Source organism: Psammomys obesus, unplaced genomic scaffold (assembly GCF_907164565.1).
Source record: "Psammomys obesus unplaced genomic scaffold, mPsaObe1.curated_primary_1811, whole genome shotgun sequence".
Lineage (NCBI taxonomy): Eukaryota > Metazoa > Chordata > Mammalia > Rodentia > Muridae > Psammomys > Psammomys obesus.
Genome location: NW_026586463.1, coordinates 4,081,876 through 4,096,279, shown reverse-complemented (window position 1 = coordinate 4,096,279; position 14,404 = coordinate 4,081,876). Strand labels below are relative to the sequence as shown.

General features: G+C 41.7%; 1 protein-coding gene across 1 annotated transcript in view; it reads left to right on the top strand.

Moving 5' to 3' along the window:
* Rgs7bp (regulator of G protein signaling 7 binding protein) overlaps positions 1 to 14,404 on the top strand; it is an 89,381-nt gene that overhangs the window by 74,325 nt on the left and 652 nt on the right. Inside the window, exon 4 of the mRNA XM_055601920.1 lies at positions 13,442 to 13,589. Coding sequence (XP_055457895.1) covers positions 13,442 to 13,589 — 148 coding nt within the window. The remainder of the gene's footprint in view (positions 1 to 13,441; positions 13,590 to 14,404) is intronic.

Genomic DNA, 14,404 nt, shown 5'->3' with positions numbered 1-14,404 from the left:
GAAAGAAAGAAAGAAAGAAAGAAAGAAAGAAAGAAAGAAAGAAAGAAGGAAGGAAGGAAAGAGAGAGAGAGAGAAAGGAAGGAAGGAAGAAAGGAAGGAAGGAAGGAAGGAAGGAAGGAAGGAAGGAAAAAAGGAAGGGAAAAAAAGCAAGAAAGAAATGTGTTTCCTAAAGGTTTACACCTAGTATGGCAGTCTATGTAGAAAATCCTAAGAAAGCCTACAAAAAACACTCCTAAAAATAATGACTGTGTTCAGCAGGGTCCAAGAATACCAAGTCAGCCTCCAAAAGCAATAGTATTCCTATAGAGTAGCAATGAACACATAGACACAAAAATTTAAAATGTGGCGCCATTAATTATTATTTAATGTATTTATTTGCATCTAAAATCTTAACAGTATCTGTGGCTGAAATCATAAAATGGAAGAAGTCAAAGGGCTCCTTAGTCGTTCCCTATGTCCAATGAAATTTCTAACAAACACTCAGCAAGGTTATCTCTGAATACAAACAAAGCTTATTTTAAAATTTACAGGCAGGGGCTGGCAGCAAGATCACTTGGTGGATAGAAGTGTTTGTTGCCAAACCTGTTTACCAACTCACAATGGCTGTGACTGTATGCACAAGACATGCACAGCATCAAGACAGCCAAGGTCCCTGTATGAATGAAGGAAGTTCTTATGAATTCCTACCCTAACTCAAGAGTCCTTGGCAATTGATGACTGCTAGGGGAGAGAGGGTCAGTTACAGTCACGGCTGTGGCCTCTAAGAGGCTATACATGCTCCAACAGATGGTATCATATCCACTCATAAGGTGGATTCCAGGGGCTTTAACAGAAGAGCACATGAGACTGGGAGGAAAAGGTGGTGGTGGGGATGGAAGAGGAAGTGGTAAGAAGGGAATACATATAATTCATGTGAGGGATTCTCAAACAACAGAAAAACAAAATAAATAGTGGCATAGGTGTTTAGGAGGGAGAAACAGAAGAGTTACAGCAAGTTATAAGCCATCCTAGTCCCTATAGCAAGGCCTTGAAGAGACAGAGGGCTGGAGAGAGAACAAGAGATAAATGACTAATAAATATATAAAAAATGCTAAATATTTTATTAGCCATCAAGAAAATGCAAGCTAAACCTGCAATGATATTTTATCATGCTGATCAGAATAACCAGGATATAGAATCAACTTACATGCTCATCAACAGATTGAATGATGAAAGTATAACATACATAAGACACATTGATCAGCCATAAAGAATGAAATCATGTTGTTTAAAGAAAAAAATTATTAACCTAGAAATCATTTAAAGTAAACTAGACTCAGAAAGAAAATAATAAATAAACCCACATCTTCTGCTCTAATTCCTAACTTTCTATTCATAACTCCTAAAAAGAGAATACCTTAATAGTGTCTTTGATTTGTTTGTATTTGTCAGATTAAATCTTCTGTTGGATTTGTGACTGAACTAAAGTCATTATTATTTAAAGTTGAGCAAGTTCCAGGACAGCTAAGGCTATAAAGAGAAATCCTGTCTCAAAAGACAAAAACAGAAAATAAAATAAATAAAATAAAATACAGAGAAGTAGGTGCCGTTGATTCAACTGGGTCTATTTGATGTCCATCTGTAATCAATAGCCCACGTGCATTTACTCTTTTATTGGAAGTGTGCACACAGTTCCTCACATTACAAATACATAGCGTCTCACTTGCTTCAAAGCCTCTTGTGTTCACACATGCAAGAGCTAGCATAGCCTTGGTACCAGTAGAGTTAAGACAATCTTAGGAGGTGATCTCTCTCTTTTTTTTTATGAGAAATTCTTAGTTACTCTAAAAAAAATAAATAGAAATATGTGTGGTTAAATCCTATGTTAAAGGTAAGTCGGTAGTGGCAAGCACGAAGGAAAACAGGAAAATGTCATTAAACCAGGGAAATTACAATACTAGAAACATACTATGAAAGTATGAGATGTTTCCTGTAAGTTTTTAGAGTAAAAAAATAAAAGACTACCAGCATTTAGGTAAGAGATGGAATGATTCCATTAAAGAAATCATTTTTAATTTTCCCACCTTATGTTTGTAGAATACATCCTTTCTGTTTCTTTCTTCGTTCTATCAATCCCTGTGTTGAACCTAAAGAGTTAATTCTACATTGCTGTTTTGGATTCCTGTCTTGTTTCTATTGTGTATGAAGTCACATTCCCATTCCTAGGATAGCACAGAAAGTATCAGCTGGTGTCATTAGATTTTGTTCTTTCTTGTGGATAGCCTGTCTCTATCCAGAAAACCTCCTGCATATAAAGCCTGCTGTCTGTTCCCCTGGTAGCATGGGTTGAGAAAAAGAAGAGTATTTGGCTCCAGTGACCACAGATGCCAGAAATGAGCTGAAGAAAACATTGGTTCAAATACTGCCGCATATGAGTGTTAGGCTTTAAGAGAAGAACTGGGAACACTAAGATATACATTATGTTCCTGGAACTTGGGATCGATATTGTAAAAGCAGGGTGAGGGAAGTCGACAGTTCTGAGAAAACTTACTGCAGAATGGGAAAACAGGAGATAAGAAACATGGGAGACTTGTGAGGCCAGCTGTGGGGCTGCGAATTGAGGCGTCGTAAGAAGATAGATGGGTAGAGCTTAAGGCATGCCATGGAAGCTGGCTGCTTGCAAGTTCTAGGTGGGATGGAAGAAGTCATAGGAAAAAGGGCAAGAGACCATTCTTCCTTCCCAGAATTGATACATATGCATTACAGTCTACAGATTATTTAATATGTGTGTCACATATCAGCAAGGAGGGACCATTTAATCACCGAACTCTGAGAGTTAACATGGCAGATGACTTTCCCAAGACAGGTTGTTTATCCAAACAGTGCTACCTTCACTGTAGCTTCAGCATGGGTAATGTTCTAGACAGAGGATGCCCACTGAGCTTCTTAAGACCCTCCCCCATTGCCGTCCTCCTTTATTGATCCTCCTTTCCCATGCTGGGTATTGAACCTGTGGCCTTTGTGTGCTACACAAACACTCTACCGCTGAGTTACATTCCCCAGCTCCACTAATTTCTTACCTAAGCTTAATTCCCCTCCTCTCCATCCCATCTCTACCTCTCTCTTAGAAAGCAGGTAGTCCCCGGTGTCTGCTATTCTTTATATGCTCATACAATCTTCCTACTTGATTTGTTTCTTTTAATGTTATAACGGAAGTTGATGTTTTAAGAATCTTTAGGTGAACTCCTTTCTTTCCCTGTGTGTAGATGCTGAAAGTTAACTGCTATAATCTTCTTCAGCTTTCCCTTTCTGTAAGGAAAGGAAATATTATTGTAATGGAGTTTTCTAAATAGCTTTATATAAGACCTTCCTGTCAAAGTTGGGCTGGGATTAAATATTGAAACCAAAATTTTCATAGCAATCCACACATGTAGTCTATTCTTATGTCTGAGCACCTCCTTAGCTCTACCAGGAGCTCACATACTATTGTACATCTCGCTTAGGTTTTCTATTGTATGGAGTCATCAGAGTATAAGGTTACTCTTTAGAGAAAAGGGGCATACAAGGTCATTTCAAGAGTTAAGAGCATGGCTTTGTGTTTTGTTTTGTTTTGTTTTGTTTTGTTTTGTTTTGTTTTGTTTGTTTTGTTTTGTTTTGTTTTTCTGGAAAGTATGCCCCAAATCATTTTAGAGCTCCGCAGTGAACTTACATTTAATAGTGAAGATTGTCCTCCTCTAATTAGGCAAATTCTTTGTCCTTGATCTCAACAGCATTTCAATGGATCTATCTTCTTGTGTAGTCTATGCTCTGTGTATATAGGTTTTGCTATCTCATATGTCTGATTGGCACAAGGCATTTGAAAATTTTTATGCTTTCCAAGATCACGCTTTGCCAAAGAAATGAAGAAAAAATAGTCCTAAAATGATTCTTCTTTTTCATAGCCAACAAAATTAAAGTAAATTACAGCTATGTGATGTAAAACCTACATTTAATAAACATTATTGGGTTATATCAGGTACAGCGTGGCTCTGAACGCTGTGTTTCTATAGGAAGATGACAGATGGGAATAATTTTAGTCATTTTCTAGCTTGAAGTTCTAACTTCAACAATTTAAGTTGTAAATTGGAGCACTGCTTCATATAATCCCATCTCTACGCTGATAGTGAAAAATATTTGTTCTCATCTCCTCACACCTATGTAGGTAAGAAATCTGTTCTCATTACATGCGTTATGCTGAACATTAACGTCTGCTTCCTGACACTGGATGAAATGAACTCAGGGGCTTCATTCATTCTGATGGGGAAAGTGGAGGCGGGCTGGTAAGGGAACTGAAGATTCTGCTTTTTGACCACCATTTTATCTCTCTCTCTTCCCCCATTCAATCAGTTAGGGAAACTTGCCCATCCTAAAAAGGGCTCCTTTATATGTGAACTTGCTTTTTCTGCCCTTTTCCTCTTCTCACATTGCTCTGTCATTAGCCCTCTCTGACTCTGCTTGCCTCTAGGCCACAGCTTACAGAAAAAGTGGCCCCAGGTCATTTGAAGGCATGCCACTTCCCCACCACCCAGAACCACCCCTCCCCTACCCCAACTCTCTAGGACAAGATGGAATCTTCCCATGAAAGTACTGTCATGGTAAATTAAGATTTTAAAATAGGCAGAGATAACATCACAAAAAGGGAAAGAAGGAAATGTTTTTAAAAAAAAAAATCTTTTTACGAGACAGGATTGGGAACCTGGGAACTGACAACTCAAGATGTACTCATGGAAAATAATGGCCCAGAAGCAAGAGGAATACAGGATAAACTCAAGACAGGAGAGAGTCCAGAGTATTCAGAGTCACGCTTAGAAACACAAAAGGAAGTGATCCACACAAATGAAAGGAACAAGCAACAAAAAGACAAAAATAGAATTTAGCCACAAGTAAATACTTTACTTTCCAGTGTAAGAAGGAGCAATTGATACTAAAATAGAACAGCGAGTTTAAAAAAAGATGAAGCAAAATAAACCCTAAAATAGAAACTGTGGTTGAAATTCTAAGAGAAAACATGAATTCATTCTTTAAGCAAGTATTTGCAGTTCTTCTATCATATATGATACTGTTCTAGGTGCTAAAAGCTTGCGGTGACAGAGGTTGCAAGGGCCCTGTTCCCAAGGAGTATCTGTTCTAGAGGGAGGAAAGGGGAGATGAGGAAGGAGGAAGGGAGGCAGGAAGGGAGGGAGGGAGAGAAAGGGAAAGAAGGGAGAGAGGAAAGAAGGTAGAAAGAGAGGGAGGGAGGGAAGGAGGGATAAGAAAAAAGGAAGGAAGGGATGGAGGGTGGTGAGAAGGATAGACAATCAAATGTCCTAAAACTCCCAAATATTCAGATAATTGAAATCGAACACACAAATGTAATAAAATAGGATGGGATGGCTACTTTGGATGGAGTAGCCAAAGTTCTCTGAGGACATGTCATTGCATCTGACCTGGATGACGAAAAGGAAACAACTTCACCACGATCACACAAAAGACCTTCAGCCAAGAAGGTTGTCCTATTTAAAGAATATACACATAGCCAGATTCTAGAATCCCAGGGGCTGCGTACAAACATCCATCACACCATTTGTGTCCATCTACACTATAGGATGGAACTTCACAGAGTAAGACACTGTATAGTTTAGCCCTGACACCCATTATGGAAAAGCTGCAGTTAGTTATGTTAGAAATGCGTCTTGCACTCTGCTCTGCCCTGATTTACAGGCTGGAGATAGAGCAAAGCTTCATTCACACACGTGTGTCTTCAATTGTCTTCCCTCCTGTGTGTGTGTTGGGGGTGGGGGTGTGGGGGACTCTGGTCCTTCTGCTTTCTCACATGGCTACATGGGGCCAGCATGAAAGCTGCTACTCTGGAGTCTCTAATTTCACTATCGTGAGACAAGAAAGACAGAAAAGGATAATGAGTGCTGAAGAGGGGGGATAGTGCCCCACCACTTCCAGATTCTAGGGCGATGAGGAGCCCTGTGTTTAGTATGATCATTATCCTTGGCCATGTGTTTTGTGGTACAATAAATCTCTACTTATCATCATGTTGAAAAGCCTTGAAACTATCTTTTAACATGGATAAACAACTTACAGGATTACGATGAGCTATTTCCACTCTAAATCGCATACTTGTTAAAGCAAGAGAGGGTGCAGGTAGATTATGTAACAGATGCCCTGTGTTTCCTTAGTTTTGTTTTTTTTTTTTTTTTTTTTTTGCACAGTGCAGAGTCAGAAAAGCTGAGAGCCACTCTGAATGGGCAGCTGTGCATCTGACATAAGCTATGTTCACTGTGTTCTTTCCACTCGGTCAGTACAAAGGCTGTGCTGAAAATCTCCTCTGTGGTGACTGGCCCAGCGGATGATGTGTCAGAGCACATAAGGCCTAGGAAACTTGCCCCTGAAATCAAGGAAATTACAGGGCAGTGATAAACTATGAGCTCGGAGAAGAGTGGTTTGATTCCTGCACAGAAGTGCCCAAATGGGTAATCCTGACTTGCTGGATCCTGAAGGCCAAACTAAGGACCTACAAGGAGACCCTGTCAGTGTCAGTTTCTCCGATTGCTACCAGGTGGCTGAAGAAAAGAGAAAAGGCAAGAATGGAAGAGGAAAGAAAGGAAGAGGGGAAATACATGAAAACACAAATAGGGAGAAAGGATGGGAGTACGAAGAGAAGAGAGAAGATACCTCTAGAACAGATGTGGCCAAAGGATCCCACTCATCTTCTAGCCAGTGACTGGGACTTGAGAGGCTGGAGGACATGGCTCCCCTGAGATACCTCATTCCTGTTGTGGCCTTCTTCCTCCTGAGAGACTGACCGTTTCTAATGAATGTGAGAATATCCCGCCTAGCCTTTCCATGGTTGATTTCTCTTGATTTTTCCCTCAAACAACCCTCTTATGTTATCCATAAACAGGCTAAAAATACATGTGAATTTCCAAGGAGCTAAAAGCGAAAATCTGTGCAAGGCCCCAAGGAAAGTGGCCAAAACTTTAGTGCCTTAGCTCTGAACAGTGATGCAGCTATCTTAGCATAATTTCAAGGTACTCTGCAGGCTCTCAGTCTCATTTCTTCCCCCTCCCCCAAGCAAATATTTGTTCACTGAGGCCTGAAATTGATTTTCAGGGTACAGAACTTTTCATTTCATAATAGGAAAATGATTTGGGATGCACAGTCACTCTCCTAGGCAAAGCAAAATGTGGTTTTGAAGTCATCATTTGGAAGCATGCTGATTCCTCTCCTAAGAGCAGGACAAGGAGCCCAGCCTGGTGCTGGAGAACAAGTGCTCCATTCCAAGGTCAGGTAGGCAAAGGAAGGAAGCTGGGAATGGACAGCTCAAACTGGTTGCTGACAGAATGTGCTGGGAACTATCTTTTCTGCTAAGTCCTTTATGTAGCTCAAAAGGGTATCTACGAACTGACCCTGATAGTTTTTCTAGTCTCATAGACTACCAGCAATACCCATATTTACCCCCTGTACCCAAGTCTGGCACACACAGACCATCTTGAACTACTCTGTGGAACCTCAACAGACATGCGCTTTCCTGTGTATCTTTCTGCCTGAAATAATATGGCCCAGTTTATCCAGCTCCACATTCACCCCTCCCTGCCGGCCCATCCCTGAACTTTATTGAGGGTGATCATTTTGATGTGACTTCCTGCAGAAAGCTGCTCCTGACACCCGAAGTGTGGGCTGTCCCTCAAGTATCCCCATGTTGCTGAAGATGGCACATGTTACCTAAAGGCTGTCACTTGTCACCTGTTTTCTTGTCTGTTGTTCTCTGTCGACTTCGGTGATCTTGACTATATCCCCAACATCCAACATAGGACTCCAAAATTCAACTAACGCTTATTGAATAAGTAGATGAGTTGCTTGCATTCTCCATCTTAGGTCAGCAGAAAGAGAATGCAATTAGAAAGGAAAATATAACAGAAGTGTTGACCTGAACTTGTGGACATTTCCCTTCCTAGTTAAAACTTTTTCATCAAAATAATAGAGAAATATATTAGGAAAAGAACAAATCCGTATTGGTTTGCCAGGGTGGGGTAATTGCTTTATGAAATAGTGCCATATCTCAATAGATGAGAAAAGCAAGTTTAGCCATTTATGGCATAGCCCAGTGATGTCAGACATAGGGCATAACATTCATCCAGCTTTCCTAAAGCATGGGCATTCCATAGGAGGATGTTTAGGATGGGGTCTGAAGAGTCCACTGTCCATAGCTGTCATGTGGCCCTTTCCAGCTCGGGGGAGGGGGAGTAGAGACTGGCAAACACAGAACATCTCCCATAACTCTGAAAAACAAACAAGCAATACCTAAGCAAAGCAAAAAATGTTTAAAGAATTTCTCCAAACTGACAAGCGATTGTGATTGAATATAGTAGGAATAAAAGAACAGAGGAATCCAGGCAGATAAACATCTCAGGAAGAAACAAAAAATAATTCAAATGGTAGTAAAACGAAGAAGAAGAAGAAGGAGGAGGAGGAGGAGGAGGAGGAGGAGGAGGAGGAGGAGGAGGAGGAGGAGGAGAAGAAATCAAATCCAGAAACACTTTAAACCTAGTTAAAAAAAAAAATACACACCACAGGAAGGGTTCCTAGAACTGTTGGAGTTCATATTTGAAACTGCGCTTAGAAAGAGTTAGGCTACGCCAACTTTCAGCAGAAGCTACTAGTGTCCATCTTGGGGAGTAAAACAGTGTGTGAAATAATGCTACCGCTGCACACAGACAGAAACAAACAAAAAAACAGTGAATTCGGTGTTACAGTCAATACCAACACTAAGTTAAACTTCTTAGCATTTCGCTCTAAAGCAGAGATTCCAAGCAGGAGTAAAGCTTGACAGCCCAGGAAGTGTGAGCTTGGGACCTGGGAAGTCTTGCACCTATGGGAAAAATTTCAAAGTCATTCAGGCCAGCCATGTTCCCTGCCCATTCTCCGTGATTGCTAGGACACTGCTGGTAGAAGGATAGACAGAAACACTCAAAGACATCTCTGAACAGACATTCAGGAATGACCAAATTTTCAAGGAAAATCAACATTGCTAAAGGAAGATACCAAATGTAACAAATAACCAACATTGGAAGAGCTAATAAGAGGATGAAAAGGTTAAAATGTGTGTAATTATATGCATTCTATTGATGAGTCTGCCATATTCCTAAAACAGTAATTATCTGTACCAAGTTGGAAACAACATGAGGAAAGATCTCTTGCTGAACCCGGACCTTAGCAAGGGTCTAGTCTCACTAACGTACTTGTCCCGGGAACCTCCCCCCCCTCCATCTAGATGGCCACAGGACTGAGATTACAGTCACCACGCTCACCTTGCTTTACATGAGTTTTGAAGTGATCCAAACTCCAATCCTTACACTGGAGTAATGGCAAGTACTTTACCACTGAGCCCTAGCCCCGTAAATATGTTAATGAAAACTCTTGTGCTAGCTCAATGAATCACCCGATAAGTTATAGTAACAAAAAGAAAGCGAGGAGTACAATACTAAAAGTTGCCACTCGCCATTTTAGCAGCATTGACATCATAAACAATGGATCAAATGACCTGTACGTTTTCCTGTGCCGTGAACCAGGGACATGCACTATTCTGCAATATTCTTGCTGAAAGGTTTACTACACACCTAGACATGGGGGTCATCAGACAGATCCGTGTGAAAAAGAAAAAAAAAGGCATTCTAAAAAACGACTCTTGTGGAGTCTTGATTCAAAAATAGTCACAAGATAAAAACAAAACAAAAGCAAGGGTAGTACTCATATAATAGCAAATAACCATACTAAAGTCACAGACCTAAAGAAGCTAAATAACAAGGACCCTGGGGAGGTACTTAATTCTCACTCAGAAGGGCAAATATGATAGATACCAGAGGCAGTGGAAGAGAGGAAACAGAATGGGAGCCTGCTATAGACGGTCCTCTGAAAGGCTCCACCGAACAGGGGATCGAAGTAGGTTCTGAGACTCACAGCCAAACTTTGAGCAGAGGGTCTTATGGAAGAATAGGAGGGAGAGAAGAACCCAGAGGGGACAGGAGCTCCACAACAAAGCCAACAAATCTGGGCCCTGGGGGGGGGGGAGCTGCAGAGACTAATGTGCAAACTGAGGACCTACAGCCCCTGCTCAGATGTAGCCCATAGGCAGCTCAGTCTCCATGTGGATTCCCTAGTAAGGAAAGCAGGGGCACTCTCTGACATGAACCTGGTTGCCTGTTCTTTGATCACTTTCCCCTGGTGGATTTTCTTTACCAGGCCACAGAAGAAGAGGATCCAGAAACCAGGCAGTCCTGATGAGACCTGATGGGCTAGGGTCAGATGGCAGGGGAGGAGATGGACTAGGGGAGGGGGATAGGGGAGACTGGAAGGACACAAAGTGGGGCTACAATTGATATACAAAGTGAATAAATTACAAAACATAAAATAAAATTTTAAAGAGAATGTTAGAAACTGTGCTACATTAGATAAAAAGAATACAAGGAAACATTTTAGAATTATTTGGTATGATCGTTGTTTGGGGGTAATTTAATAAAACATCCCTATTCTTTCTTCCTCTCCATTTTTTTAATGTTTTGTGTGTGTGTGTGTGTGTGTGTGTGTGTGTGTGTGTGTGTGTGTGTGTGATGTACACATGTAGATATACACAGGTGTAAATATGTAACCTGTAGATGCGGAGGCCAGGGAAGGGTGTTGAGTGCCTTCCTATATCACTGCCTGCCTTATTCACTTGACACAGAATCTCTCACTGAATACAAGCTCAGTGTTCAGGCTAGGCTGGGTATCCAGGGAGAACCCAGGGTCTGTCTACCTCTTCTTTCCAGTGCTGGAGCTGTAGGCATGGGTAGCCATGCTTGGCTATTGCCCAGGTACCAGGGATTTGAATTTAGGTCTGCATGTTACCATTCATTACCCACTGAGCCATCTTCCATCTATAACATCCTGATTCATAAAGGAATATATACTACTAAAGTACTTAGGAGCATGTATTAGTAAGTTCTGTAACTTATATTTAAAAGGTTTATCCCAGATATATGAAAAATTCATATATAATTTTAGATGCCCTCCTATAGGTAATTTTTCAAAATAAAGGGTAAATCCTAATCAAGTATCAAGAAAAGTTAACATAAAAAAGAACTCATACAGAGACATATTTAGAAGCCACTTTAGGATTCAAAAGTTTAAAGATTATACCCTACAACTTTTCAGAGACCCATAAATAGACTACGTACAAAAGCATCACTAGCTATAAATAGCAGACGAGAGAACAATGCCATCCAAGTTCTCGAGAAACTTAGTTTGAACATAGATCTCTAAGCCTAGCCAACAGAACGCAAGTGCAGTGGATGGGAGAGTGGGAAAGGATGCAGATTTTGAGGCACCAGAAGGATGAAAACCTTTGTTCCACAGATCACCTCTGAAATAATCAGTCAAAGACGTGTTCCACACATGCCCCTGTGTCACCTACCCTTCAAAGTTTAAAAAGCAGAGTGTTTTTTTTTTCCCTGGGGAGTCCCCCTTGGCCCTCTCCCACATCACCCAGCTCAGTGCAAGTACGCAGATGAATTCTATCCAGAGGTGGTGGCAAATGGATAGCTGCACTCTTGGACCAGGACACAAATGCAAGTGGTGTTAAGAGGTCACCGCCCTCTGACTATGAAGGGATAACCTGCAAAATTATGTGCCTAATTAACTTCCCCCAACAGCATACCATAAAATTGGAAAAAAGAAATTCCTCAGAGAAGCTACATCTCCTGGGATCAAAGTGCACAGAGTACATTGCCGAGGATCACAACTTCCCATCAGGCAACTGGTGTTTGTGCTCTGGCTGAGGTCTCTGAGGCCTATTTCTGCTGTGCTTTGAGGAAGAGTACACAGTTCCTACTTCCTGGTGTGTCCCTTTCTCCTTGCATTGCTAGCTTAGAGGACAGATGACAGAGAGCTATTACCACTTCTTACAGGAAAAATCTTTTCACAAGTTTGAGGGGTTTTGCTTGTTTTATTTAAAAAAAAAAATCTCAGAAGGATTGGTAAGGTGGGGCTAAGAGGTGATGAGTGAAACTTCTATATCATAAATGCTCTACGACAGCCAACAATTTCAATTTCTAGAATTATGTCCACATAATAAAAGTAAAATGAAGTGAAAGTATGAAACACAGGCAATGCCTTTTCTCTAAACTGCATAATGTTGCAGTGCAGCTTTGCAGTTATTTGTGTAGTTTTTGCTTTTGTCTACTGGTGGCTCACGCCTGAGATCTTAGCTCTAGGCAAACTGAGGTAGGAGGATTGCCATGAGTTTGAGGCCAGCCTGAGCTACATACTGCTAGTATATACCGAGCTATATAGCAAGATCTTGTCTATAGGAGAAGGGAGAAAGCAGAAAAAAAAAAAAAAGAAGAGATCAGAAGGACATTGAGAAGGAGGAGAAAAGTGAGGAGGAGGAGGAATACAAGCAAAGAACAGTTCTTTCTTCTGTGTTTTTTTCACATCAAGCGTAATGTTTGATAGTTAGCTGATACTCAAGATACTTGGATCAGAATATGAATGAAGAAGCAAATACACAAGTAACCAAGCTGGAGAAGCTTAAAACCAAGTTCTCTGGCCTTGTGGGTCATTTCCACTGTGCCAAGATACTCCCCTGTGGCTGTAAATATGTTCAAGGTAAAATAGGAGACTGTGACAGAGGATGTGCCTTGACAGGGGACTGTGACCCTCCATCTAATTTCATGTCACCTTATGGTTGCACCAATGTTTAGTGTTGTTTTGGGGTTTATTTATTTGAGGCCAGTTCCAGTAAACACAAGTCTTAGTTAAGGCTAAGCAGTGCTCTGCTGTGACAGCCACTAAGGAGGAGGCTTTTCACAGGGCCCTTCAGCTGATTAATCTTTACTCTGTCAACACAACACAGGCCTGGCTTTTCTTCACATAAGCCAGTGTGTTAAAGGAGGTTGGAGAGCCAAGGAACTGGAAGGCAGGTCCATGCTCTGCTGTAGCCTGAGAAAGTCAGTGTCCAGGATCAGAGAAAACAGCAGGGGCTCCCATTCTCCCCGCTGGGTGTCACCTGCTTCTGACCCTGACACTCCACTCCTGACTCTGAGAACAAAACCCAGCTTGTGTTCACAGGCTAAATCCTTGCTCCCAAGAGGGGGAATCTGAGTCACTCATGCCAGGTTACAAAGCAACTGTTCATCAAAGGGAAGGCCCTTAATTTTGTGTTGACCTTTAGGTGGTGTTGTCTTCAACTATTATTCCAGAATGTTGTAAGAGCATACTATATACACAAGCACACACACACACACACACACACACACAATTGCTTTATACCTCAAAGAAACATCATGTTTAATGAGGTGTTGGACTCAAAGCATAGCCAGTCTGACATTCCGAGTACAGAAATTGCATTGCTGATTTCTTAACCCCTTCTCCTTCTCCAATACCTTTTCCTTAGGAAAAGAAGCTGGTGGGGGAGCCAAGAGTTTGGACAGCAAAACTGAGGAGAATGCAGAAACACCTGCCCTGGAGGACTCCTCCTCATCCCCTCTAGACAGCCAGCAGCAGTCCTGGCAGGTTGCCACAGACATTGAAAACACTGAAAGGTAAGTGAGAGGCTCCCTGGACCAGATGCTGCCTTCCTCCAGTCAGTGATCTTGAAGCCACTGAGAGTGTAGGGTTTTCCACTCCAGGTTTGGAAGAAACAGGGCTCTCTGTGGTCTGACAGAGTGTGCCTCACCTACAGGGAAAGCTGGGGAGAGAGTGAGGTGTTAGCGAGGTTTCTATCACTGTGACAAAACCCCCCTGAGAAAAGAACTCAAAGGCGAAAGATTTGTTTTGGCTTGAGATTCCAGAGGATGTAGTCTGTGAGTAAAGGCAGTGGCTCCATGGCCTCTAAGCCTGAGGCAATACAGGGAAACCCATAACAGAAGACACTACTTCTCCTCATGACAACCAGGAAGCAGAGAGAAAGCAGAAGGGGCTGGGGGCATACCCCTGGTGACAAATGGCCTACTTCCTCCAACTGTGTCCCATCTCCTAGTTTCCCTTACCTCCCAAAATGCTGTCAAATAATTGATTCATCAGTGCACTAATGTGCCAGTTAGGTCAGAGCTTCATGGTCCAACCACTTCTTAGCAGTGCCTCCAGCTGGGGACCAAGCCTTGACACGTAAACTTTGGGGACCATTTTGTGCTCAAACCACAGTAAGAGCAGTCCATACCCCTAGGGGGACAAGCTACAGCAGTTTCAGGTTCCCAGAGCTCTGCCTACCTCTCCCATCCAACACATCACATCTCCATGGAAAACGAAAACGAGCCAGGAATGGTAGTACACAGCTGTAATCCAGAATTGGGGAGCCCAGTCTTAAAACAAGAAAAAAAGAGGGAGGGGACCAGTGTATTTTCTTAGAAGAAAAAAA